The 26,103-nt window shown below is 41.4% G+C and overlaps 1 protein-coding gene across 29 annotated transcripts in view; it reads left to right on the top strand.

Moving 5' to 3' along the window:
- MAGI1 (membrane associated guanylate kinase, WW and PDZ domain containing 1) overlaps positions 1–26,103 on the top strand; it is a 481,666-nt gene that overhangs the window by 435,879 nt on the left and 19,684 nt on the right. For 19 of the 29 annotated variants that reach the window (XM_073351013.1, XM_073351009.1, XM_073351027.1 and 16 more), the window contains 6 exons: positions 1,378–1,409; positions 10,544–10,760; positions 16,088–16,165; positions 19,452–19,543; positions 20,552–20,744; positions 23,234–23,527. In XM_073351013.1, the coding sequence (XP_073207114.1) occupies positions 1,378–1,409; positions 10,544–10,760; positions 16,088–16,165; positions 19,452–19,543; positions 20,552–20,744; positions 23,234–23,527 (906 nt within the window). The remainder of the gene's footprint in view (positions 1–1,377; positions 1,410–10,543; positions 10,761–16,087; positions 16,166–19,451; positions 19,544–20,551; positions 20,745–23,233; positions 23,528–26,103) is intronic. The other 10 variants (XM_073351032.1, XM_073351022.1, XM_073351018.1 and 7 more) reach the window with 1 other exon arrangement.

The raw sequence follows: 26,103 nt of genomic DNA, 5'->3' as shown, positions 1-26,103 counted from the left end.
GGCCGTAAGCGGGTACTGTTTATCATTTGTAATTGTAGATATTCCATATTTATAGATGATATCTTACAAATTACCGTAAGATGAGCTTCTTGCTATAACAATTCATATTTCAGTTGCATAACTTGTTTTACTTCCTGTATAAAAGTTAGACAGGAGCATGGTTTTTAGTGCAAACAAAGTGTATAAAGTAGGAAACATAATGCTGCATAAGTGCCACATAAATCGCATCCTAAAGATGAAAGCAGATTTTGAATGTCCGAATTACTGAGCACTTAATGTGCAGTGTAATCTGTGTTTTGTTTTTGTTTATTTTTTCTGGAATGCCACATAAGGAAAAAGGTTTGAGGCAAGAACCCTTTTTTTTTTTAATTGAAAATAGTTTATTTTTTTTCTTTAATCTATGTGCTCAGAATAGCTTTTCCTATATCGTAGGTCATGTCCAACAAGTTTACACCTCATTGCCATAGGCCATTACGCCACTGATAGAGGAAGTCAGCAAAAATCCATCTTGGGATCTCCCAGGTCTATGAGCTCATCATACCAATTAAGGAGCTGGCTTCAGTGGGCAAAATCACCCTTCTCTCTGCTACTGCGCGCTTTTAAATTGTTTCTTTCTTTGCATTTTGATCATGATCATTGAACATCCCCAAAAATTCCCATCATCCCGAACTACCTAAACCTTTCACCTCAGCCCACTACGTGCATATCAGAGTCAAGACATTCTTAGCATTTTATTTTCAAGTTACAGCAATCTGAAATTGATCATATTTATAGTTACGTATCTAGAGTGGACTTGAAGAAAACTTGTATGTTTTGTCAGTAATATCCATATTTGTAAATGATCCCTTTTAGGGATAAAGATTATCCCTCTTTGTGCTTTTGTTTTGCTTTGCCAGCCTGAGCCTCTCATCTAAAGCCAATACAAATTTGCTTTTAAAAATCTATTTCTAGAGAGACACTTTTTAAAAAATCAACCTGTTACTCTTCTGTGGTTCTGATTGGTCCGATAAAATTGACAAGCCGATCGCGTCAAAAGGAAATATCCTTGGCTTAATTGTAAGCTAAGTCTCTCTTAATCCAGGGGAGCATTTGAGATTCTGTCCAAGTGTTCAATTTCCCAGGCCGCTGAGGTCTGTGAATTTCTTTCTCCAGCCTCCAGGCTGCTGCAGCACAAGTCAGCATAGCTAATGCAGATCTCTCTCTCTCTCTCCCTCCTCTTTGATTCGATATGAACAGACTGGTAACTCTAATGCCAGAACAAAATCTGACATAACTCTGCAGATGTCTACATTCAGATGATACACCTAGGGATTTTTTTTTTAAGGAAAGTAACATTTATATGCTAATGTTTATTTTTTCATTGTTGCCTTTTTTCAGGATTGCCAGTCCCAAAGAAGAGCCCAAAGTCGGTAAGTACCTTCTCACCTGCTGTTTTTGTTTGTCTGTTTTGTGTGAGGGGGCTGGTGGTTTTGATCTGATTGATTGATGGATTGATTTTTTTTTTCATGTGGGGTGTTGATTGTTTTAAGTTGTCTGTCTGTTCCAACACGGATTGCCTTGCACAGCTTGTGCTGCATGGTGAATTGAGAGGAGAATTCAGAACAGAAAGGGAGCTTGTTGGCAAAAAAGGCTAGAGGTTTACTGATTCTCTTCCCCGCTGAGGGAGCTCTTCCTCCCTTACCTCCCTCCCTCCCTTCTCCCCCCCCCCCCCAGCCATTGTTTCCTTTTTGAAAGATGGGACACTCCACCTTCTTTCCAGCGAACAATTCCTATCAGTGGTGTGCATAGATTCCAACCTTTTGCATTTACTCCCTGATCTTTTTCATGCACCAGCTGCTGAATGATTTTATGAAATATTAAAGCATGTATATTTACAGAAAGACAAATCATGCATATTTACAGTTTCCAGCGGATACTGTTAGCTGCCCCAGCACTGGAAATATCTCAGTTGTTGTGTAGGGCATCTTTTGTTGTTTAGCTTGGCTTTAGCAGCATTGTACTGCAGGTGTGGGATCCTTTATTTAAAAAAAGGGGGGGGGGGGCAAGAGAAGAAAAAAATCAATATTTCCCTGTCCTTTCTAATCTTGTTTCCCTGTAGAACTGTTACCTGGTTGAAGTGTTGGCTAATTGCTTAGAAGCTACGGTCTAAAGTCTCATTAATGCTCAGCTCCTAGTATAGTGGAACAAAAATAACGTGATGTTTATGAGTCTGGGAAAGGATTGAATATTCTCCACGAAATGAGATATTTACAAGGTGAAAGTTTCCATTTATTTGAAGGGGTAGTGAAGAAGGTAGGCTTATTTCCAATAGCGTTGGGAAAGTCCCAAGAGTGAGGTCTTTGAAATACTATAAGACCCTGTGAAAGTTCACTGACGGTCCATTGTGGGTGCCGATAGCTGCAGCTGCTAACAGTCCACCTTTCTGTAAAGCTCGGTAAAAGGTTTGTTAAGAAGATGAGCAGAATCTCCTGCTTTTAATGCGAGTTCTCTGTTCATCCCAAAAGATAGCCCTGAAATAATTAATGTGATTCTGATGGCTTAGAGCAGTGCTGATTAAAGTCACATGACTTCAGGCCTATTCCATTGTCAGTTTGCATTAATGTTGAGAGGGAGAAGTGCAGTTTGTGCTCTCACTCAAATCACAGAAATGTCAGACCGTATGCGTTTACTTCTGTCATAGTCAATGATTAATTCAGCCTTTGGCAAAATAGAAACAAGTGTGTAAAATATGTACACGCCAAGCAGATTATTTTTTGCTGCTGCATTTTTTCCCCTGTCAGAGAAGGAATAGTTGAATTGATATAAGACATTTATAACCTTTATTCATTAAACTGTCATATGATGAATGAACTTTGATTTTTAAAAACAGGTGCCCTCACAGAATCAGGAAATGTAACATCATCTCCTTATTAATCTGATGCTATGTTAAACACCTGCCAAGTGAACAATGATTCATTAGAAGCATTTTAAATCTGTGAGACACCTAAATCCATGTAGGGATAATCCTCTCTATATGAACAAAGAGACTGTTTACAAACAGGTGTAGTTCTGGAGTCTTTAGTGAATTTACCAGCCCCCAGCTGTAGGGTTTTTTTTTCTTTTCCCCCCATGGGCTTTGCTTGCAGAGAAACCATTTCCTTCACTAAAAGCAACCAGATTCCTTGCATGTTACACTCCTGAAAGCTTTCTTACCTTTCTGCATAGCCCTTTGATATTTTTCACCACACCCCCAGGCAGTGCTGTTCCATCCAAAAAGGAAGAATCCAATAAAAACAGCCTTCCTCCTCTGCTTAGATATAAAATGGAGTGTTTGCACCAGCAATTAGTGGATAATACTATCTTATATTGATACATCGTGGCAACTATTTTAGAGTACATGGAAGTCGAACAGTCACACTCCTGAAAGGAAAAGGAGCAGAGTGACCAGCCCATAGAATACAATCTCTTTTAGTCTAAGTGAAAAGGATGAAAAAATTATCAATATTTTACTTTTATTTTTAATATAACTTCCTTTAACGTCCTTTATATAGTTAATTAAATACAGGTTCTGTGTTGAATTGTGTGATGTGGGGGTGGAGGAGGAATGGTTTCAGAATATAACTGCATTGGCGTTGAGTCCCAGCCATTCCAGTCGACACAGACCATTCCGCAACTGGGGTGGGAGGGAGGGGACTTGTCTGAGATTCTGCCTTGAAACTGCCCTGCAAGATTTTCAGGGCTTGACTCTTTGGCACACCTAGCGGTTGCCGGGGCAGTGTGGTGATGCAAACATCACAGCCTCGTGGTACAGATGCCAAGGCCCAAAGTCTTTTTCCCAGGTACCACTATGTGAGCTATTGTCGCTGCACCTGTGTAACATGCGGCATAGTATTCATGTAGCCCCTGTCGTCGTCTTCACCTTCACTGTTCTCCAAGAGGCCTTGGAAACAAAATTTACTTCTTGATTACTAAGTTAGCTGCTCTTAAATAAGCCACATGCAGTCAGCCCTTATGTTGGTAGACGGATCTTAAACCAAGGCCACATTCTGTTTGCTGTACTGCATTACAGAGTAAACTCAAGTTCAGATCTTCAATCCCCTCCTGTTCCTCCTTCGCCCAGCTCACTGCTCATCCCTTCCTTCTCTGCAGCCTAATGAAGCCCCTCTCCAATCCCAGATACATTCCCCCTCCCCCCCCAGCTAGCTAGTGCCCAGTGCCTGCTTCCTTCTCAGACATGCCCTGGCTTTGCAGCTGGTTCTATTAACCTACTCCCATCCTGCCATATCTGCCTAACTTTGCCAGACTCAGTATTGATAGAGAAATTTGTAGGGCCCTGGGAGTTTTGCTGTGGCCAGGACCATTGGTATTGCACATGCAGTGTCTGCAGGATTTGGCTCCAAGAGAATACGCTTGCAGACAGAGAAAAGCACAAATGCATTTCTGAAGGCGCACTGGAAGGCTTTTCATATCTCATTATTAGTTTTAAGTCTCACCTGATGTGTTGTAACCTGAGTTCAAGGTGCTTTGATTCTCTGCTGTAGCAGCTAATGTAATGACTAAGGGCTTGGCTACATGTGCGAGTTAGAGCGCATTAAAGCAGCCCCGGGCATCCTAGCTCACTTCCGTCCACACTAGCAAGGCACATAGAAGCGCTCTACATCTGCAAGTGTAGCCATGCCCTAAGACCACAACACAGGAGGGAGATGACTTCCTTACACTCCTTTAGATGAACTAATATTACTAGCTGTAGCAAGGGCGGGGAGGAGGCAGAGGGAGAGGGGAGAGGAGAGGAGGGGACATAGGCCTAGAGAGCCAGAACGTAGGTCTTGGTAGGTAAAGGAAGGAGGAAGTGACTTTGAATGATTTTATTTTAGAATATATGGCTGTGTAATATCTAACCATCTATATCTGTATTCTTTTCATGTATGGCGATTCTGGAATATTTTGTGTTTATTTGCCTTTTAGAGCGAGAGCTTTTCAGCTAAGCTTGAAGGGCCAAAGTTGTAAAAGCGCTGGGTGCCAGATTTAAAGTGCACTGCTCTAGGGCGAATTGAAGTTTCCAGTAAAAACTATATTTCAGCAGAATATTGGGTGTTGGAGTAAACGAAAATATTCACAGAAAATGTTTGCTTTCTTTGCCAATTTTTTGATTTTTCATCCAAGAACCCAAAAGTAAACATTTTCAGCCAAAAATATGAAACTGTTTCAGTTTTTGTCAGTGTGGGGCTTACATTTTTCTGTTTGGGGGTTCTTGATTTTTTTGGCTGAAAAATAAACAATTTCCCAGAAAACTTTGATGAGAGCTAACATTTTTTGGTTTGTATCAAAATGTCCCACATGGGAGAAAGGATCATTCTAGGCAGCTCTTCAACTGGGGCCAGATTTTCCAGAGAGACTTCAGTTCCAGTCTAGGCACCGAAATATATGATCTGTCCCCAGGACAGCTAAGCATTCTGGGCACTGAGCTCTTTTGAAAGTGTTACCATTGTTTAGGTGCCTAAATAGTAGCTGAGCTCTTTTGAATTTCCCAGCCTTAAAATTGTTCACGTTCACAACCTCTCCCCACAAACGAGTGCTCCCTTCTGGCCCAAGCAGCTAGCCAGTATTTAGGGGCTGGCCGGCCTCTTTCTGTTAGGAGGAGAAGTGGATGATATGAGTTAGGTGTTTCTTTGGCACAGTCTCGTTTGTTTACAAAGTATGTCCACGAAGTCCTGTTTCCCTGAACACAGTAGGAAAAAACATTATCAGGCTGTTTCCATGCTCACCGTTACCAAGCCTGCTTTTCCAGCAAGTCCTGTGCCCACAGGGCTCTACCTTTGCTCTCTCTCTCTCTGTCAGGCATAGGCACCGGGGCTGGTGCCCCCCCTCCAATTAGCTCCTTCCCCTCCCCCCAGCACCTCCCGCCTACCGGCGACCCCTCCAATCAGCACCCCCCCCCCCCGTGCCTCCTGCCCGCCATGATCAGCTGTTCCGCGGCGTGCAGGAGGTACTGTGGGGAAGGAACAAGGGTGGGGCGTGCTTGGGGGAAGGTGCGGAATGAGATGGAGTGGGGGTGGGAAGAGGCAGGATGGGGGTGGGAAGGGGTGGAGTGTGGGGGGGGGCCCTGGGGAAGAACTGGGGGTTGCTGCTCTCAGGGCCATGTTCGCCACCACTTCGCTCGCAGTCCGCTGGTCCCGGCCTTGCCACGTAGCTGCTGCCTTAGGCGGTGGCTTCTGTTGTTTCAGCAGTCACATTCCGCTTGAAGGAGTGGTGCTTAGTACATCAGGGCCTGTGTTTGGTGGCAGTTAACACCTTCCAGCTTAACGCTACTCTGTGAGATACTTACAATCCTATTTCCTCACCCTGGTTTTGCAGTATAATTGCTACAGACTCCCTTGAATGTATAGTTTTCCTCTGCTTCCGTTAATCATCGCACAGCCTTTTGCAAGGGAAGGTGTATCAACACATGAGCTTCCTCAGGTGACTAGCACTGTATTAACATTGCAGCCTCATTGAAGGCTGGCTCGACCCTGAGCTTCATGGGAAAGAGAGTGATTGTGGCAGGAAATGGTATTGCAGAAGGCTGAAAAATGAGCCCAGAATTCAGGCATGTGTATAACTACAAGAAGCCATATTCAGAATGGCTCTGCCTACTCTGTAGTTGCTACTCTGGGAAATTAAGTAACTTCTTGTTATTCATTTTTACCGGTGGTCTAAGTAAAAACAGTACAGTCAAAGGCATTTGCAGCACTTATACTGCAAACATTGGGAGGGGAAAATCTGATTGTAACTGTAACTGGGATCTATTTGGGTGAAGAAAGTCATGATAAAGGCCTAGGGATATTTACAGGCTGTGAGAATGTTGAGTCCACTTAATTCACTTCACCTATGTGGGTAAGGAATTCTGGTGTTACATAAATTTGGGGTTTATGTTTGACCTAGACGTTTCCCTCCAAACTCAGTGTTTTGCACATCAGTTGTCTAATGATGATCAAGTTCATACCCTCGGTGTAGCAACCTCTTGTCTACACTGCCTCTCAGCAATCTGATCCTCTTAGATTTGAACACCCATGGGCATTCGGAAGCTTGTCCAGAATAATCAGTCATAGTGAGGTCACTTTTAGAATCATAGAACCACAGGGTTAGAAGGAACCGCCAGGGTCATCAAGTCTAATCCCCTGCCAAGATGCAGAATTTGTTGTGTCTAAACCATCCAAGGAAGATGACGATCCAGCCTCTTTTTGAAAACCCTCCAGTGAAGGTGCTCCCGTGACTTCCCTAGGAAGCTTGTTCCATTGTCCTGCTGTCTGTACGTCTTTGTACTTACAGTTACCAAGTTTTCCCTGAGATTTAATCTAAATCTGCGATGCTGTAATTTGAACCCATTGCCTCTTGTCCTGCCCTCTGTGGCAAGCGAGAACAACTTTTCTCCATATTCTTTATGACAGCCTTTCAAGTATTTGAAGACAACTATCATGTGTGTCCCCCCCATCTCCTCTCTTCCAAACTAAACATACCCAGTTCCTTTGGACTTTGCTCATATGGCTTGCATTCTATCCCTTTGATCATACTTGTTGCTCAGCTCTGTATGCTTTCTAGTTTCTCTACATCCTTTCTATATATTGATGACCAAAACTGGACACAGTGCTCCAGCCGAGGCCTAACCAGCTTGGAGTAGAGCAGTACTATTGCATCCTGTGAATTGCATTCTGTGCCTCTCCGAGTGCAACCCAAAATTGCATTTGCTTTTTTTTTGGCAACAGCGTCAACTTTTTGAGTCAGGTTGAGGTTGTGATCATAATTGTGCATTTCCATACTTTTTATTTCTGTTTTATTTTAAAGAGCACCCTGAACGTAGAGATTCCTAGCTTTCTAAAGTTGTTTTGTTGTTGCAGAAGGACTTTTCCTTCTTACACAATTTGTGTACCTTTACAGCAGTAACTCCAGCTTAATGAAGGATTGGAGGGGGAAGAAGGGGTTGTTTTTGTTTTTTTGCTTGCTTGCTTATTTTGCCTAGGACATACAGAAAGTTTCAGTTAGATCCAAAATACAGATTCGAACTCTAGAACTTAATGCTAGTTTTAAATTGTTTACATTTCTCATATAATCTAAATGAGATTTATTTTTTTTAACTTCCTTGTCTAAAGAAAAGATTATTATCCAGGGAGATGATATTAGTGCCTTGTTCTTGTGTTTACAAGTGTTACCTAAGACTTGAATGCGATTTTCTATTGTAGTCCCTATGATCAAGGTTCTCTAAATCAACTATATTCAGTCACACTGGCTTGAAATCTGGGATACTGAGCTCACAAGGTGCTCTTGTTGTTTAATTATTTGCCACAAAATAAAACAACAGCAACAAAAAAAAAAACATGCTGCAAAAATGACATTTTTAGTTGTAAAACTGTTATTTAAGGGGTGGTCATCCACAGCTCAGAAGCTGTTTGCAGAACTCTGTCTTAAAATGGCTTACTTTAAAACCTGGGATTTTGTAGGCAAGTAAGGCTGTATGTGAATTAGCTTCTTTCGCCACGTAGGAAAAGGAAAAAATGTTTAAAATCGGTTAGGGTATTTGTGTTTGAAACCTGGTTGCTGAGCAAGTCACAGCAGACCTGCTTAGTTGAAAATGACTTTAAAGAACACAGTTTATTTAATATTCAAGTGAGTGGAGGCATTAGTGAAAGCCGGGGTTCTCAAACTTCATTGCACCGCGACCTCCCCCCCGTTCTGAAAACAAAACTGACTCCATGACCCCAGGAAGGGGGACCGAAGCCTGAGCCTGCCCGAGCCCCACTGCCCCAGGCAGAGGGGCCAAAACCTGAGCCCCGTCACCCAGGGCCGAAGCCCTTGCGTTTTGGTCCCAGGCAGTGGGGCTCGAGCTTTGGCTTCAGCCGCGGGGCCCCAACAAATCCGATCCCTGTGTATCTGTATACCATGGAAAGCCAGGAGGCCTTGATCTTGCTTAGGGACTCTGTGCGCTGCTGTGTTGCAAATAATGACACTATGATGGTCCCACACCCTGGACAGTATCGGTGTAATTTGGGTGGTTCTTTACAGACATGTGTATGCTGTGCATGTTGGGGGAGCACTGAAAGCATGTCTTTGTTTTGTTTTGTACAGTGAATTTATAGGGTCTGATCCAGTGCCTAATTTGTGCCTGAGCTGAGCCCCGGCACCTCCGGGCCTGGCAGTTCAGAGCCCCAGCACCTCTGGGCTCGCTGCGTCAGTTATGAACATAAAAAAATTATTTGAGCCCCAGCACCTCTTTCATTACACATGAAGCACTAGTCTGATCCAAAGCCAGTGTGGGTCTTTCTACTGACTTCAATGGGCTTTAGATCAGGCCCTTGGTGCCCAGAAAAGAAACCAGACAAATAGCATTAGAAATTAAAGGAGTCTGGTTAGATATAAAAGAAGCATACAAGACAGACAATGGCATTGCATGTTCCCTACATTGGTGCACCAATGTGCTTTAAAGTTGCACTTCTAGAAGAGAAAATAGCTCAGTTCCCATGCCTTTTGGTCTTTGATCTCTCTGGTGAAACCTTTCATAGGAATTGAACATAAATAGGAATTAACCTTTCACAGAATTAAAAGTGAAAATTGGCTTCACTTTTTAATGTGAGATTTGCCAATCAATTAATAGCAACAAGGCCCTTTTGTAATGTGGAAACAAGAGACTACAGTGAGCATTGTTTTAAACATATTTACTGCCCATTCTTGGTAACTCTTCAGAAACATTTTTAGTAGCATGAATTCTTGCAGTGCAAATGTGACTCTTGTTTATTTGCATACATTATTGCAGCCAATTATGTGAATGTGAGTTAAGAACAACATACTCAGTGTAGCTAGATATTGACAAGACAGGTCTTTTTGACATGCTGTGTAGAATAAGCCTTGAATGTAAGTAGAAACATTTTTCTTTGTTTTAATATACTTGCTTAAAACAAGGAAATCAAATAGCAAGTAAATATTTTTCGGTAATGTTAAGGATCTAATGAATGCTATGAGGTTCAAGTCTTGCATCTTAATTTCCTTGAACTCTGTTCCCAACCAACTCATTATGACTTGAGGATTGCAAAGATCTGTGAATGAGATGTGATTTTGCATATCAAGGTCTGAAATGCCTACATCCAGTAGCAGTTAAGAATGGCTTTTCAGTCTGATTGCCAAGATTTTTTGTCCTTGCTTTTGTGGGTTTATGTTAAACTCTTAAAGATATATGAATACAGATGTTTGTAGTTTAGCATAGAGGAAAAAAAGACATTGAAACTAGTATCCTATAATGAAATTTTGATTTTTTTTGTGGTGAGACACAGAAGGATGGATGTTTTTTGTGATTAATTTTTTTCCATTTTACATACTACTTCTGCCTGTCTGTCTGTCAAAGTGTGTCTTGGGGAAATTTTCTGCACTCAGCATTAACTGGAAATGATGGCCACCAAAATGTGATGTATATATTTATTTGTATGCACGCAGAAACAGTGATCAAAGAAGGGGGGGGGAAGGAGAATGATGGAAAACACCCACTCAGAGACCAATAACCTTCTGTTCTTTCTCTTCGCACTTGCTTTCTTACGTTCAGCAACCACTTGAAAGGAAAGACAGCCAAAACAGTTCCCAGCATAGCGTCTCTAGCCACCGTAGCACGCACACTGCTTCACCCATCCATACCACTCAGGTGCTTCCCGACTACCCTGCCACTGAAGCACCAGCTGGGGAGCAGCCGGACAACTCTGGACAGAAAAAGCCAGATCCATTCAAAATCTGGGCCCAGTCCAGGAGCATGTATGAAAGCCGACGTGAGTATTGAACAGGTGTGGTTGTTAAGACTACAGTTCTGGCAGCCACTCTTTATGATTTTCATCTATAGGAATTGAATCTCTTAAATTGTTATTGAAAATATTGGGCTTTCAGTTGGTTAAATTGATACATGTAAATGAAGTTCTGGGAAAAAGCTGTGAAGATCAGCAAATTATTTCTCGTTCATGTTAACAAAGAATCAATTTTGTCTTGGATGAAGAATGAGTTTTGATTGCCTCCGATAAGTGGGTTTAGACCATAACACTGTTCAAAACCCAGTAAAATATTTTAAATATTGAGGTCCTTCTTTTCATCCCTTTTTTAACTTATTTTCAAATCAGGCATTAAGGAGACTTTCAAAGACGTGAAGCAGAATTAGTTGCCCAACTGCCTCTGAAAATATCTCAAAGTTCTCATATCAAGTGAATGCTGCTTGGTTATGTAGCTTAGACAAATCCAAATTACTGTTTTATAAATAACAGGTTTATCATTCTAATGGCTACTTAAGAACATTTTATTCACGTTGAGTTTGAGATTGGTTGGGTATACACAGAGACCTAAAAATCTTAATCAAGAACCCAAACCATCCACAAATGAAAAATACAGAGCATTAACTAGAAGTAAAGTGCAAAGCAATCCACAGAGTTGACATATGCACAACATCATGGACATGAAAACAGAGACAGGGTAGGTCAGTCAGTGGCGGTCACCATCAGTGTCAGGGACAGTGACAGTTTTGGCTATTATGTCATTCCGATGAAGCTACCAGAAAACATACATGCATCAATTTTGATACCCCCTTTCTTTAAACATTAACATATCTGTTACCATATGTAATTAAGCCTTTGTCCTTTGCCTGTATGGGGCCTTCCAGGGAATCGTAACTGGTGGTCTGATTATTGACATAGCTATTTGTATCAATACATTTGTGAATAATTCCAATGCCTCAACCTGGTTAGCCACACGGGTACATGTTGCTCAAAGCCCCCCCCCCCCCCCCCCCACCAAATTCCATTAAGATTTCATTATTTCGTTTCCTCTGATTAACTTGTTTATGACAAAAACTTTTACTGCTTTTGCCATCGGTCACGTAATTATGCTTAAGACTTTATGCCTTCTTTGCTAATAAACCTATACCTACTAGGCCTCAGCCTGATGCCAACCCTGTCTTAATGTTAAATTTTTTTGGTATGTTTTCCTGTTTGCATTTCAACTATATTAGCATCACTCAGAGCAAATTAAACACACACACAAACACACACACACACGAGTAAGCTTGTCTTATAACCGTGGTAGGATCAGGTCAGGGGTCACAGGTCAACAGTTACTATAAAAGGGAGCTAAAGTCAGTGAAAGAAAAATTGGTTTGCCAAAACTCAGGTGAAATGCATTTCCATCTCACTCTTGGTGGCCGGGAACCCTGCTGAGCCATTCTGTCTTTACCAGCATATACTACCCTAAAATACACGACACCAAATGCATGCAGTAAGTGCATTTATTTTAATTATTAATACATGCACTCGCCTAATAGTTGAGCAGAGTTTGACTCCACTCCAAGAGTATAAAATTGGTTTCAATCAGTTCCTTCTCTGCAATGAAAATAAACGTTTGCCTTGTTTTAATCACAATGCCTTAGAGAGAAGAACCTCTAAAAAGTCTCAGAACAATATTTGAAGCATATTAGGCATACTTTCAGACAATATTATTCTTTTAATTAGGGACAAGAGAGCTTGAAATAGTTTGTGCTAAAGGAGCACATTCTAGATTTTGTTTTTATTTACGTAAAGGATGATCTTCTTGCACAAAAATTTCATAGCATGCAAAATGTAAGATTATACGGACAAAATATTTATACAAAGATACATTACCCCAGAACATACAGCAGTTCGTTGGTTTTTCCAACCAATTGAATCATTTTTAAATCTTATGGCATGAAAAAAAAACCCAAAAAACAAATCATGAGTGACAGGTTTCTTGGGTGCAGAAGTGTCTCTCTGGATTCGATGCCTCAGCAATGTGTCTCATGAGTTTGTGCTTCTCTGTCTTTCTCTCTTTCCCTTCTAAGGATTTGACATACTTTTTCTGGCTATGCAGGCCTGGTTCTTTCCTTGAGCCAGAGAGCCCTCTTCTTGGCCCACTTGAACAATGGGGCCCTAGGTGATTGAAATTATCTCAATGAGTATTCAAGAGATCATTAGGAAGGAGGGGTAAGATGGTTTTCCAGTCCTTTGGGGCCACCCTGCCAGAACTGCAGAGGTAGAAGCCACCCTGTAGGGACACTAGCCCTCCACCTGACTGCATTGGCTCCCCTCTTCTCCCTGCAGCCTGGCTAAATTGGGAACTGTGCTGTCATTGTCTTTGACCCCCTGCAGCTATTTAGATCATTTGTAATTAACTGAGTAGCTCATACTAATTACAGGTTTCAGGTTTCACGAAAGCTCATGCTCAAATAAATTGGTTAGTCTCTAAGGTGCCACAAGTACTCCTTTTCTTCATACTAATTAGTCATTGTTATTGGCTCAGCAGCATTAACACCTGCCTGGATCTCTAGGTTGAAATCTGAGGCTGAGCAGGGTAAGACCCTCCCTGTCCACCTGCAAATGGATGCAAGGAATTCTACCCTCATTCATTCACTCATTCCAACAAGGCCAGGGTATTTCCCAGTTTTGTTCTTCCATCTGTGTAACAGGAGGGGACAACACAGGCCTTTCAGAGGCCATTCCTCAACTCTCTCCATTGGCTTGTTTCTGAGGTTACCTCCTTGTTCGTTCTAGAATTCTCTCTTTTTCCCCTTTCTTCCTTCTGAGAGTACTTTCTGTACATGCGGCCTCCTGTCCCCGCATCATGCCCGTCCAGCTTCCGTGCTTAAGCTCTTCTGTCTGTCACAAACACCCATCTCAGTGGCTTCATGAGGCACTCTGATACCATGATAAGGAGAGCCATAGAAATACTCTGTTATATACATAAAATAATCCAGTCAGCCCAAGGTGACAGCATTCACCTAAGAATCTTAATTAGTTCCTTGGACCCGCTGGAGTGGGAATTGCGACTCTATTTAATACATATATGAATTAATGTTCTTATGTGAAGCCCACTTTACTCTCACTGACACTGGATATGGGTGATGAGTGCTCTGCTCCCGATTCAACAAAGCTTAACTTCAGATACTAAAGCCAATGGGGCTGTTCATAGGCTGTTCATGTTTGAGTATAAGGCTGAGCTTAAGTGCTTCTTTGCATCATGGCCTGAAGACAGGGCACTTTGGAGGATCAAGCCCTTAAAGAATGGAGAGTGAAGGAGTAAATCCTGAAACCAGATCGTTTAGTGGTTGTAATAATTTATCACTTAACTTCCACTAAGTTTTAGCAGCATGATCTCCTTTATGATTAAAACTCATTACTGCTAATGGGAGTTGTGTGTGTGTCCGAGGGGAGAATGTACCTTGAGTTTGAAAAATGGATCCTTTCCAAGATCCAGACATTATGTGGGTAGAGAGCACTCAATGGAAGGAGGAACAATTGAAGGGTTATCAGTGTCACAATTCTAACATCTTATGCCCTTTTATTGAAAATATATTTTTATAATATGCTTTTTATATTTCAATTTATTATTAAACTTCCTTGAAGATTAGCACAATCTGTTGTCACATTTTTCTCATGTGGCCTGATTGCTTTGCAAAATACCATATCCTACATATGGCCATCTGTCAAAACAGCAGTGACAAAATGAATTAATCTAAATTGCAGATGTGTTAATGAATCTCTTTGAAGGGCTTAAACATTTAATTAAAAATAAAGCAGAACACTATAGAATAATTTTAAAGCTTTTAAAATATTCTGCTTATCTTTAGTATTTGCATTTTGTTTTCAGGCAGATAATGTATAGTTTTTTTTCGAAATCTGATTAAAAAGAAACAACAAAGCTGACACAGTAAGAAGCATTCACTCGCCAACAATTAAATAGAATAAAAAAATATTAGCACAATAACATCCAACGTTACACCTCCCCCGCTATAAAACAATACACTCAGGAAATTGCCAACTCTCTTCTGATCAGACTGGCTTTAAAGACAGTAGTCTAGTAAAAGGGCCTTCTGTAGGGCTATGTTCTCTGTCATTATATTAATATGAAACAAACAGTTACATTCATACTCTTGGACACACAGATGTGCCCATACCCTTAGAGAATGTCTTGTTTAAAAGGATCTTAATATTTACAGCATGCCGTATGAACAGAAACGGCTGCAGAGCAAACCTATTTACAAAGCTGATTCATGGGTGCACTTTGCTAATGGTCATCTGTCACAAACGTAGTCCCTTGATAAGCAAGGTACTGAAGCACTTGACTGACTTTAAACACATAAGTAGCAGTGTTATTGCCAACCCCAAGCGTTCTAAAGTCACAAGTGTTTTGGGTTTTGTTTTTTAAAATAAACAGTCTCTTTGGGGTTCTTTTTGTCTGTCTTCTGGTTTGAGGAAGCACCCACGTCATGTTTTCAAGCTATTTTCCTTCACCAGGAGCTCTAGAAAATTAATGGAAAAAAACTCTGAGATTATAATATCATCACTTGTTTCAGCCTCTGGGGATTTAAGAAGAATATAAAGTATCATGAGATTTGCATCAAATCACAGTAGTTTTCAACACTGGAATAGTCCCTATTTACGTAGTGAAAGTTAGGTATATGCTTAAGTCACCTTGCTGAATCAGGGCCTTAAAACTTTTGTGGCTAGCCGAGTACATTATCATTACTAAGGGTGTTGACTCCTAGATGATCCAGCGACTTATGCACAGTAAACGGATTCTGCCAGGTGTATTTGCATGTCCATCATTTTATTTAAGTTGTTGTTGCAATGGATAATAGATTTTTACCCGAAGTGAAAGGACAGAGGTGAGAGCTTACAGAGTAACACTTAATTAAAAGGAACTCTAATAAAGCACCAGTGTATGAAAATGTTTTCAGTGTTCATTTTCATATGTTTATAGTCTTTTCTAATGCTGGAGATGAGATTTATATCCTGTAGAAATTGACTCCAGTAGCTGTCTCATGACAGTGGACGTTGTGTTACGTGAGCTGTAAAGGTGTTCTGTAAAAATCTGTTTTTAAAGTATTTCCAGACAGATGTGTACATTGTGACAAAAATTAGCATTCAGATATATCAAATTCAATAGACCAGCAGGTTCTGCTTTAATCCATAGCAGCTATGACCTTTGCAATAATATATGTGAAAGCCTAACTGAATCCATATCAGTCAAAAGTAAATTAAAATGAATTTAACAGGAAAGGGGATACATTAAGCTTTGCAAAATTGTAAAATTAATATTGCAGCTATGTCACCTTCGCCTGCAACTGGACTGAGCAAGGGTGAGAGAGAGAGAGAAATCAATTCTACGAATTTTGGAGAATGTAAGAATGAGCTGAGAACTTTATTTCTGTCTTGTCTTTCTTCTTGTTTGGTGTTCTTGCTACTCTGTGATTGGGAACAACTCATCACCAAGGGAGGCGATGGCTTAGCTCTCCATTGGCAAGCAGCAGATCTTAGATATTTGTGTTAAAACTACACACTCTCTGGTCATACTCCATACACCTACCCTGCTGTGTCTCGTTGGCAGAATGGAGTCACTCTAAACTGCTGGTTCAATTCCTTCTCATAATCCCTACACAACTCTTTTTACAACTTTTTCAGTGTTACTCAAAATGGTTGCCCTTAAAAGGAGACTTTAGCCATCTGAGCTAATGCTAAGGTCATTACTTTAGAAACACACTGGGGAATGAAGGCAGGACTGAGAGACAGAAGCCTCACAAATGCACCCACCAGGTCCTCATTGTTAAAATTTAAGAGAGTCAAAGGCCCAATGAAGCATTTGGTTTTGTTTTAATTTGTAAGGAAAATGGTTTCTCCTAAACCATAAGGAGAGGACTGGGGTTAGTTCTCCAAAACACAGTTGTGCTGTGTGTTAAAGTCATACATTAAGTATATTAAGCCATTGAGGTGGGCAGTTTTTTGTTAGCAGTCTGGACTATGCCAATAAGAAATCTAATTGGCAAGCTGATGCCAAAAGCTGTAAAAGGAGTTCTGTTTCTTTTGTATCCATCGTCTGTGTGTGTGGGGGGGGTGGTGGGTGGGGGGTGCTGGTGGTGGTTCATCTTCCTTTGGTCTTTTAAGATCTGTCACATTGAGTACATTACGGAAATGTGCTAGATACACTTCAGTTTTAGACTCAATATTTCACTGCTCTGATGTGGAGCTCTAGTTAAAACCTAGCCTTGCATTACCCGTGCTGGCCATTAATAGAGTAGACTGTATCTGAACGAGGAACATAAGGCAACAGTTGGTGACACTGTAGGTGAATAAATGTGAACATGTTAAGAGATGCTGAGAAAATGGGCCCATGTTGAAGATCTCTGTGGAAGCCATTTTGTTTCTGACAGGCAGGGTGTGCACTCTAATTGGCTTGGCCAGTCTCTGCCAAAAAGCTTGAGAAACATTGGAGAGAACCTTTCGTATGTGTCTGTGTTTTTCATGCCTGGATTAACAAAGACAGTGACAAACACCAATTAATTTATCGTCTAAATTCTGTTGTTATACAGAATGTCCTTCATAGAGCAAATAGCCTTCAGCCAGCTATTCTTAACTAATCAAAATTACTGACTTCCAGCATGTTTTTAGCTTTATTATTCTGTAATTATATTTACAGGAAAATTAGGTTATAGTTTAAAGTGAGATGATACATACAGGTCTAAAGCTTAATTTATAACCACAAAGCTGCTAAAATGAGATGCTATTGTGTAAAAAGAAGGTGTAGAAATCATTGGCTGTAAAATGGTGTGAATGGAAATGTCAAATCACACGTCTGACTTATGTTCACCTATTCATTTCATTTCCACTCTTCCAGTCTCTGTATTCATATTACATTTTAAATTTATTGTTGAGTCTTTGAAAGATAATATTATAGGTAATCTGAAGCCTAAGCAAAAAAGCACCATTTGATTAGAACCAACCCTTTTTGTACAACAGACACAGACAGCATAAAATGCAGTGAGGGCCCAACCCAAACCCTACTGAAGCCAAAGAAAAGATTCTCATTGACTTCAAGAGGCTTCGGCCACGGCCCTAAATGAAGACAACAAACGGTTCCCCTCCTCTTAGATATTGAATCCCACTTTAGTATGATTATAAACGTGCATCCTGCATATATGTATGTATTTAATACAATTAATTTTTATATTAGATATACTTATAGACTGTTAACAAAAAGAATCATTTTTGTAGCAGTAAAGATGAATAGCTCAAAAGAGGAAAATTGAAAGTGATTTCTTTACTTAGGATATAGACAGTTGGTCTATAAAGGAATAATATTATAAATTGGAGGGAGCATATTACAAAATTCATCTATGTTATAGTTACTAACCAGTAAATATTAAATGAACCTGAAGTTGTCTTCTGATATCATTCAGTGATAGCAATTAATTTCACATTTAAATCAAAAAGTAGGAAGAAAGCATGAATAACTTAATATAAAGCATCTGTGTTCAATTGCACTTCAAGGTTACCACTTCAGTGTATATAATATTCATTGTAAAAGTGTCGGTGGTGTTCCATACTAATGAGTAGTCATAGTTGGCTTCTTCTGCATTTCCACCTGTCTTTGTCTGGTTTACAGTTTTATATCATTTTACATATAGAGGGTCAGATCTGTAGCTGCTGTAAATCAGCTACCTTACTTTTCTGATGTACACCAACTGAGGATCTGACCCAAAGTTATTTAAAGCATTGTCAGCAGACCAAATAGGTAAGAAACTGTGCTGTAGAAAAGATAATTATGACTGCAGAAGTCATAGTACAGACCTCTTGTTTCTTTTTTCTCTTACAAAAACAAAAGCAATGGTATCATGTTGCTAATGGAGTTATTCTCTATTGTAGACAGTCGCTTAGCAGAGACAGAAGTGTATTTACCAGTGATTTGTAAAAGAGTTTGGGATTTATCACTGATGGTCATATTAATGAATTCTAATATCACAATGCTAAGCAAACAGTGATTCACAATTGGCTGCCTGCTATTAAAATAGAAGCCCTCAGATTCCTAGCAGTAATTTACAAATTAAACCTATGAACGTGTTTAGTTCTACCTTGAAGTCTGGAAACATCTGATTGGATGTTCCCAAACAAGGAGCCTCGTTAAAAAGCACGAGTGCCAGAGCAGCACAGCTAATAAATACAGCAGGCCTAATCACCACCTCCTGCAGTCAAACCAAGAGAAGGAGGCTGAGGGAGAAAGTCCCACAAGTTGGATCAGGTTCCATAGGTGTGTAATTTGAGCATTGATTTGGGAACTCTTTTGGAATGAGTTTGTTTTCATCCGAAGTCTCACGGTGATGCAGGTACTGTAGATCATTGTTTAGTTCATCATTGCAAAGCGACTGCAATCTGTTTTGCCTTGCAAAGCCCACTTGTGCCATCCTTACGGTGAGCTATACCTGACCACATGAGCTGTCAGTGGGACAGCGTATGGAGTAGGGTGCTAATGGCTGAGAGTCAGGAAGGTGCAACTGGGCTGTTAGTGCATCTTGTATCTCAAAGTTTTATCACTTCTAGTAGTACAAAATTGAGAGGTCTCGGGGGGACTTGGATGTAAATCTGTGCTTTTCTTATTAGAAGTAACAATAATTTCCTTTCCTCCTTTTCCTTCAGTTCCAGATTATCAAGAACAGGATATCTTCCTATGGCGAAAGGAAACGGGCTTTGGGTTTAGGATTCTAGGTGGAAATGAGCCTGGAGAACCTGTAAGTGCTTTTTAAAAAGTGGATTTATGTTAACCAGTGTTACCTTCCAGAATCACTGCAAAAACGCATGCAGTGCTATGCAAACAGCATCTCTGTTAAAATGAGAGATGGGTCTAAGCTAACACCACACATCCAAACACCCCTAAAATTTGAGGGGAGCTCTGAACTTCACTGTTGGTCCTTATCTGTATTTCAGGCCAAACCAAACCCCTAGATTTATCCACCCACCCCCATGCACCTAGATCGAGAGAGATCTTCCAATACAGCTTCTTTTATTGTTGTATTTGACCTTTGAGCAGTCTTCCCGCACCCGCAAACACACACATTCTCTGAGCCTCTTAAACATAAATCTAGTACCCATGAAAGGTGCCAGACTAAGAGCACCTAATGCTCCTGTCTATTCACTGAGCAGCAATATAAATTTCTACATATTGTCCTGTCACATTTCTGCCCATTTATGGAGCATGATTTTTCTCTCATGCCAGAGTAAATGCCCTGAACTCAGTAGGGCTAAACTGAAATTGATGTGCATGAGAGACGAATCAGGCTCAAGGACTTCACGGACAGGTCAGAGGATAATTCAGTCTCAGTTCACCTCTTGGCCTTCCTGGCAGGACTGACCATACTATTAATCATCTTTCTATTGTATTATAGAGCATTTTTTATAAAGCGTGTCTCTCAAAGTGCATTATCTGTAGAGGTTGAGGGATCTGATACAAAATTATGGAATAGTAACAGCAGAAACAGAATATGCCAGTAGTTTTTTGACGATTTCATGATGTGGACAGGTGTCTACTAACACCTGGACGGTTACTTACTAGAGGCCTCTGTACAGAACAACTGACACATGTTACTGTCATTTGGATGCTGTTGATTTGGGTCACACTCAGACCGAGGCTCCAAATCTCATTACTGCTCTCCTGTGATTTCCAGCTGTCGAATTGATTGTTGGGAACATGCTCATTCAACATCTCTCTCTCTCTCTCTCGCTGTTTTTAAATTAATCAGATTTACATTGGTCACATTGTACCAGTGGGTGCTGCTGATGCCGACGGTCGTCTGAGATCTGGAGATGAACTGATCTGTGTGGACGGAACACCTGTTGTCGGAAAATCTCACCAGCTTGTAGTCCAGCTTATGCAACAGGCTGCCAAGCAAGGTCATGTCAATCTAACTGTAAGGCGCAAAGTGGTATACACAGGTATGTTGTCATGTGACCACGTGGGCACAGCTCTTATTATTTTCAATCTGGGTCCAGTGATCTGCTTGCTAACAATCAAAAGCTCCTTCTCCTAATATTCTTGCAAAAATGGGAATGCCGATATGGATGCAGATATTATTTCAGCCTTTGTGTTGATTTTTATTTTATTTTCTATTTTGGCTGTTCAAATATTGTTTAAATATAGGTTTCTTTCTGGTTAAACATGAATCAAGATTCTCTGTTTGTATGCAGCCTGGGCCTTTTCGGTCCTTGTGCAGGTTTCTGTTAAAGCCGTTCACTAACACGAATCGTTGTTGTTGTCATTACTTGTATGTATATGGTAGCTTCATGATGCTCAGACACTCAGTAAGAGACTGTCCCTGCCCTGAGGAACTTACAATCTAAATAGACAAAACAGAACAGGGCGGAGGAGAGGGACAGAGGCACAGAGAGGGAAAATCACTTGCTCAGGTTCACACACAAGACTGCCATACAGGTCTCCAGAGGTCCAGTTCCCTAGCCTTTGGACCATGTTTCCTCTCAGCACATCCCTTCAGTTCTGTCCTTGAGTGACCATTGAAGACTGAGGCAAAGTACAATTGTTTGAAACTCTTCTCTCCTTTTTCATTGTGTGAGCACCATGTTCAAAAGCTAGGGTGTTCCCAAATTGATCCAAGATGAAAATATAACCATTCCTGCTGGTGAACATGGCTTGGTGAACATGAGGCAAAAAACAGAGACATTGTCAAAGAAAATGACAATGCAGCTAGCGAGCTCATGATGAAGAGCCTTCTGAATGATAGTTGATTTATGTATCCCTCCTGTTGACTGGTAGCACTGGGAAATTGCTTTATCTGCACCCAAATTTCAGGGAGTTTAGGTTTGGTATTTTGGTCTGGGGCCATTTCTAGACAGAGATGATGTGAAATAGATCTTCAAGGTGAGGGCTCAGCAGAAGAACAGGGAGTGAGGTATTTTAAGCTTAAAGGAGCATCAAAGTGATCTTCAGATTGAAAAATAAACACATACAAGTTGTTAAGGCTGTCACAGCCACTCTAAAACTGCCCCATGTTCTTACAGGTTGAACCACAGATGGGCTTCTTGCAGGCAATGTGAAATAAGTGCTTATTTCTTCACTTGTGCTACATTGTTGAAAGTATTAGTTAAGCATAAATTATTTGCCTAAACAGCCTGCAACCCTAGAGTAAATACTGTGGTGTTTTGACATTACTAGTGTAGAGCCTGAAATAGAGGGTGGGTTTTATAGAGGTGGGGATTTTTTGTTAATTTTTTTTAATCCAGGCTAGAAACTGGCTTAAAAAGATTTAGATCATATTGTGTCTGAGCTTTTGGTCCCCTACTGCTCCCCTTAGCCTTGTGTCAAGAGGGTTTGAGAATGTTAGAGTCTAGGATTTGCACAGGGCGATGTTTGCAGTTTTGCCTTTATATCCAATATTTGTGCAGTGCCTTTGTCTTCGTCTCTTGATGGGTAACGGCGTTCAAAAGCGCATTCTAAGCATTTTATATCTGCGTGGTCCACGGATGGCTTGACATTTTTCTGTCTGGCTTTATTCGTTAAGATGTTGTTTAATGGCCATTTGCTTTTGTTGTAACACCACCCACAACTTCTGTTGTTCATTGTCTGTACTGTTGTAGTGCCTAGACTACAGCCCTGTTGTACTAGGCACTGTACAAACATGAAACAGTGAGATGATCCCTTCCTGTGCCTGACTCGCTAAGCCTTACTATCCCTTACTATGGCCGATGTGCTCCGGAGCTATGTGCGTGTTAGCAAGACTCTAACTCTCCCCTAACTATGGGGGCAGCTTTATAATGTACAAGTGGTGCAATCTAGGTAAAAAGAAAAGGAGTACTTGTGGCACCTTAGAGACTAACCAATTTATTTGAGCCTCTAAGGTGCCACAAGTCCTCCTTTTCTTTTTTGCAAAGACAGACTAACACGGCTGTTACTCTGAAAGCAATCTAGGTAGTTAGTGGTACTTAACCCTGCGTCTTCTCTTAGGCCTGGAATGTGTACAAAGGTGCTCCAATTTAACTAAATGTGTAGTGTGGTGGTATTTAACGGGGACAAGCTGAACCAATGTAAACCAGATTTAAAACGGTGTAGAGCATCCACACACACACACACACAGTCGCACTGGTGTAACTCAGCGCAACGTCGCTCCTTCAGTTAAATCAGTGCAACTTCTCTGTGAAGACAAGGCCTTAGTTGTGCTACTGCACCCACATGCAAGCATTTGCACGCCTGCCACGCGTGTGTTTTCCGTCTTGTTTCAAACAGGTGGCAGCCGCTGCTAATGACTGAGTACAAGGTGCGCAGAGTAAATAGTTCCAGTCATCTGCACACAGTAAAATAGACCTGTTCTGCCATTTATCATAGGCACAAGTTTCTGTCGCCGAACGTTTGTAATACTAAAAACAGTGTGCTCTGCAGACAGTTCAGTGAGAATCCTGCATTTCTTCTGCAGTTCCAAAAGCAGAGAACGAAGTCCCTTCTCCAGCCTCCTCACACCACAGCAGCAACCAGCCAGCTTCCCTGACGGAGGAGAAGCGGACCCCGCAGGGAAGCCAGAACTCCTTGAACACTGTGAGCTCGGGCAGCGGCAGCACCAGCGGCATCGGCAGCGGCGGGGGCGGGGGAAGCGGTGTGGTCAGCACCGTGGTGCAGCCGTACGACGTCGAAATCCGCCGGGGAGAAAATGAAGGCTTTGGCTTTGTGATTGTGTCCTCCGTGAGCAGGCCCGAGGCAGGGACAACTTTTGGTAAGTCCTGGGAATTGTCCAAGCACCTCGAATGAGACAAGAGTTTGAATGGTGTTGGGCAGTCAAGAGTAGCTAGGATCTAAATCATTTAAAATTCATGAACAAGCCTTGATTTGTGTAATTAATAACTTCACTGAATGCTGAGCATTAGTAGGTGTGTGCCTCCTGGGTTTTGCTCAACAGTGAATTAAAAAACGCAGATGGATATTGTAAACAGCCCCACCGATGACTGGAACTCCTTGAGTGCACTCCAGAGCTAGTTTGCAGTGGTGTGTTAACCACGTGCCCTGGGTTGGATTTTGCTGTCCATCAAATAGCAGGGGGAACCTGTGAAGAAGGGGCACATGATACTGCAGGAGGGAAATAACTGAATGGTTGAAATTTTGCCCCCTGTTACCAGTGGAGATCCAGTTCATTTAAAAATAGCAGCTGTTACATGATTAGCTTTTCTTTGGGGTTCGTAGGGCTGCTCTTGGCTCACCGTAAGGGGATGAGCAAGCTGATATCTGGAAACTGCTAAAATGTTAGTGGTTGCCATAAAATCAAAAAGAAAGCTCATCTCGTTAAGTTCCTGCTGCCTCCCACCTCCCTCTCCCAAACACACACTTCATTTCAATAGCGGAAAATGAGCAGCTGACATGACGCTGTTGTCTGTATGCTGCTTTAATGAATTTGGTTACCTGTACTTTCTTAAGAGAGCCCGGTGTGGTACATGTGTCCGCGTAGGTGCACCTGCATGCATCTCTGAAGAACCCCCTCCGAGCCATTTAATTCTTGCCAGGAAGATGTAATTCTTTCTGCATAGCTAAAGAGGGTTTTTTTTGAAACAATAATTAATTAAAGGAATGACAGATAGTGGGGACGGCCTTTGTGCTGGGATATGGGTACGGTAGGAATGGAAGTAAGGTTGTGATGGGAATGAATACCCTGCATGAGGCCATATTGGCTTCTATGCTCAGGGGAGTATAGAAACTACCCGCCTCTGCGTATGCACTCCCAGGACACACATCCTCCAGAAAGACGAGGAGGGGAAAAGAGGAGGCAGAGCAGTAGCTCTCCTCCTTCCTGTGTAGCAGGTTGGGCACACCAGGCCAAGTAGACTGCACCATCCTATGCAACCTGCAATGTTCCTCAGGTGCGCTGGCAAGCTTGGGGAAGAAGTGCCTCTCGCTGGCTTTGTCTGTACTGGCCTTTTCTCCCTAAAATTTCTCACCATTGCTGTCGCTGGTGAGAGCATGAGCATAGTGATGGTGCTTTAACTGCCATGTCTTCGAGAGCAGTCATTCTTAGCACTGGTAGAGCTGCTACAGTGCAAATTTTAGGGGGAAAAGAGAGTTGTGAAGACAGTGTCTCAGGTACAGTCCATCCCCAAGCTCCTTCTGGAGGAGGGCAGTCCCACGTGTCCCTCAATACCTCAAAACTGCAAATTGGTCCTGGGTATGTTTATACGAAAGCACAGTGATCTATTAAAGTGTAAACTGAATATGAAGAGAGTTTTATGTACTTGAAAGTATTTAGTATATATGGTAAAATACACATTACAAGATGTGAGATATACTGTGCTTTTTTCTCCATAAAGGAACTTTGTCATAATGTGAAAAGTTGTTTACTTGAACCAGAAATGTTAGCTAAATGAAACTGCTGTAATATAATTTCTGTAGGATTTCCACGGTGATATGTTTTGACCTTTGACTGTTTTTCCTTGAATTTTGGAGTTTATTGAACTTTTTCCTAATGTTCTGCATGAGATGCTTGTCCTGAGCTATGCAGTGCTTGCCTCGAACCTGTAGTTTTTTGTACCTCTCACATGGGTGGTCTTTAGAGATGGGCCAAACTGATTCAAAAACTTCCCTGGTCACCTCATCATGAGGTCAGTCATCCGTGATCAGTAAATAGGTTAGATTGAAAATGAATTTCTGATTTTGATGCCCACAAAACATCCTCTGAAATGAGCAGTCCAATGGTTGTCTGTACGAGAGAGGAATTTGCTCGCTATTGAGAAATACCATCCCATTTCTAATCACCCTTTCTGCTGGTGATGAGCGTGTGTTTCCCACCTTGTCATATCCCGCTTTTTTTAGCCCTTTCTTCTTTATGGTCTTTCTGGTACTGTAACCCATGTAGCAGTGTGTATCTCTAAAACTACTAATAAAATAAATGATTACAGCATATACACAGAGCTGCCTTTTGGGGATGAATGTATTCCAGATGCAGAGCTGTCACTGTGTGCCTCACAATCTCATGCCCCACTTATCATGTGATGCATGTCTGGGCTTGACTGCAGTTTCAGGAAGCTAGATGGTTTGTTTGACCCGGGTTCTGTGTCCTCTAGACTCAGTTCTGCAAGGTGTTGAGCATCCTCCAGTCACATTGATTTCAGTGGTGCTCAGCCCCGTACAAGGTCAAGTGATTGTGTGCGGTGTGAAGACATTTCTGAGTCTGGAATGCATTCCTCACAAAATGCTCTTGCTATGTAGCTCTCTTAGATATTTGGATTGTTCTGCCTGTGGTTTTAGAGCTGTTTAAATCAGGAGTGCCTCATTTCCCCTCTCCTCCCCATCCCCCACCCCCAACCC

Source organism: Lepidochelys kempii, chromosome 7, assembly GCF_965140265.1.
Source record: "Lepidochelys kempii isolate rLepKem1 chromosome 7, rLepKem1.hap2, whole genome shotgun sequence".
In the NCBI taxonomy this organism is placed as follows: domain Eukaryota; kingdom Metazoa; phylum Chordata; order Testudines; family Cheloniidae; genus Lepidochelys; species Lepidochelys kempii.
Note: the sequence above shows the minus strand (reverse complement) of the source record. Positions and strands in the feature narration are given on the sequence as shown.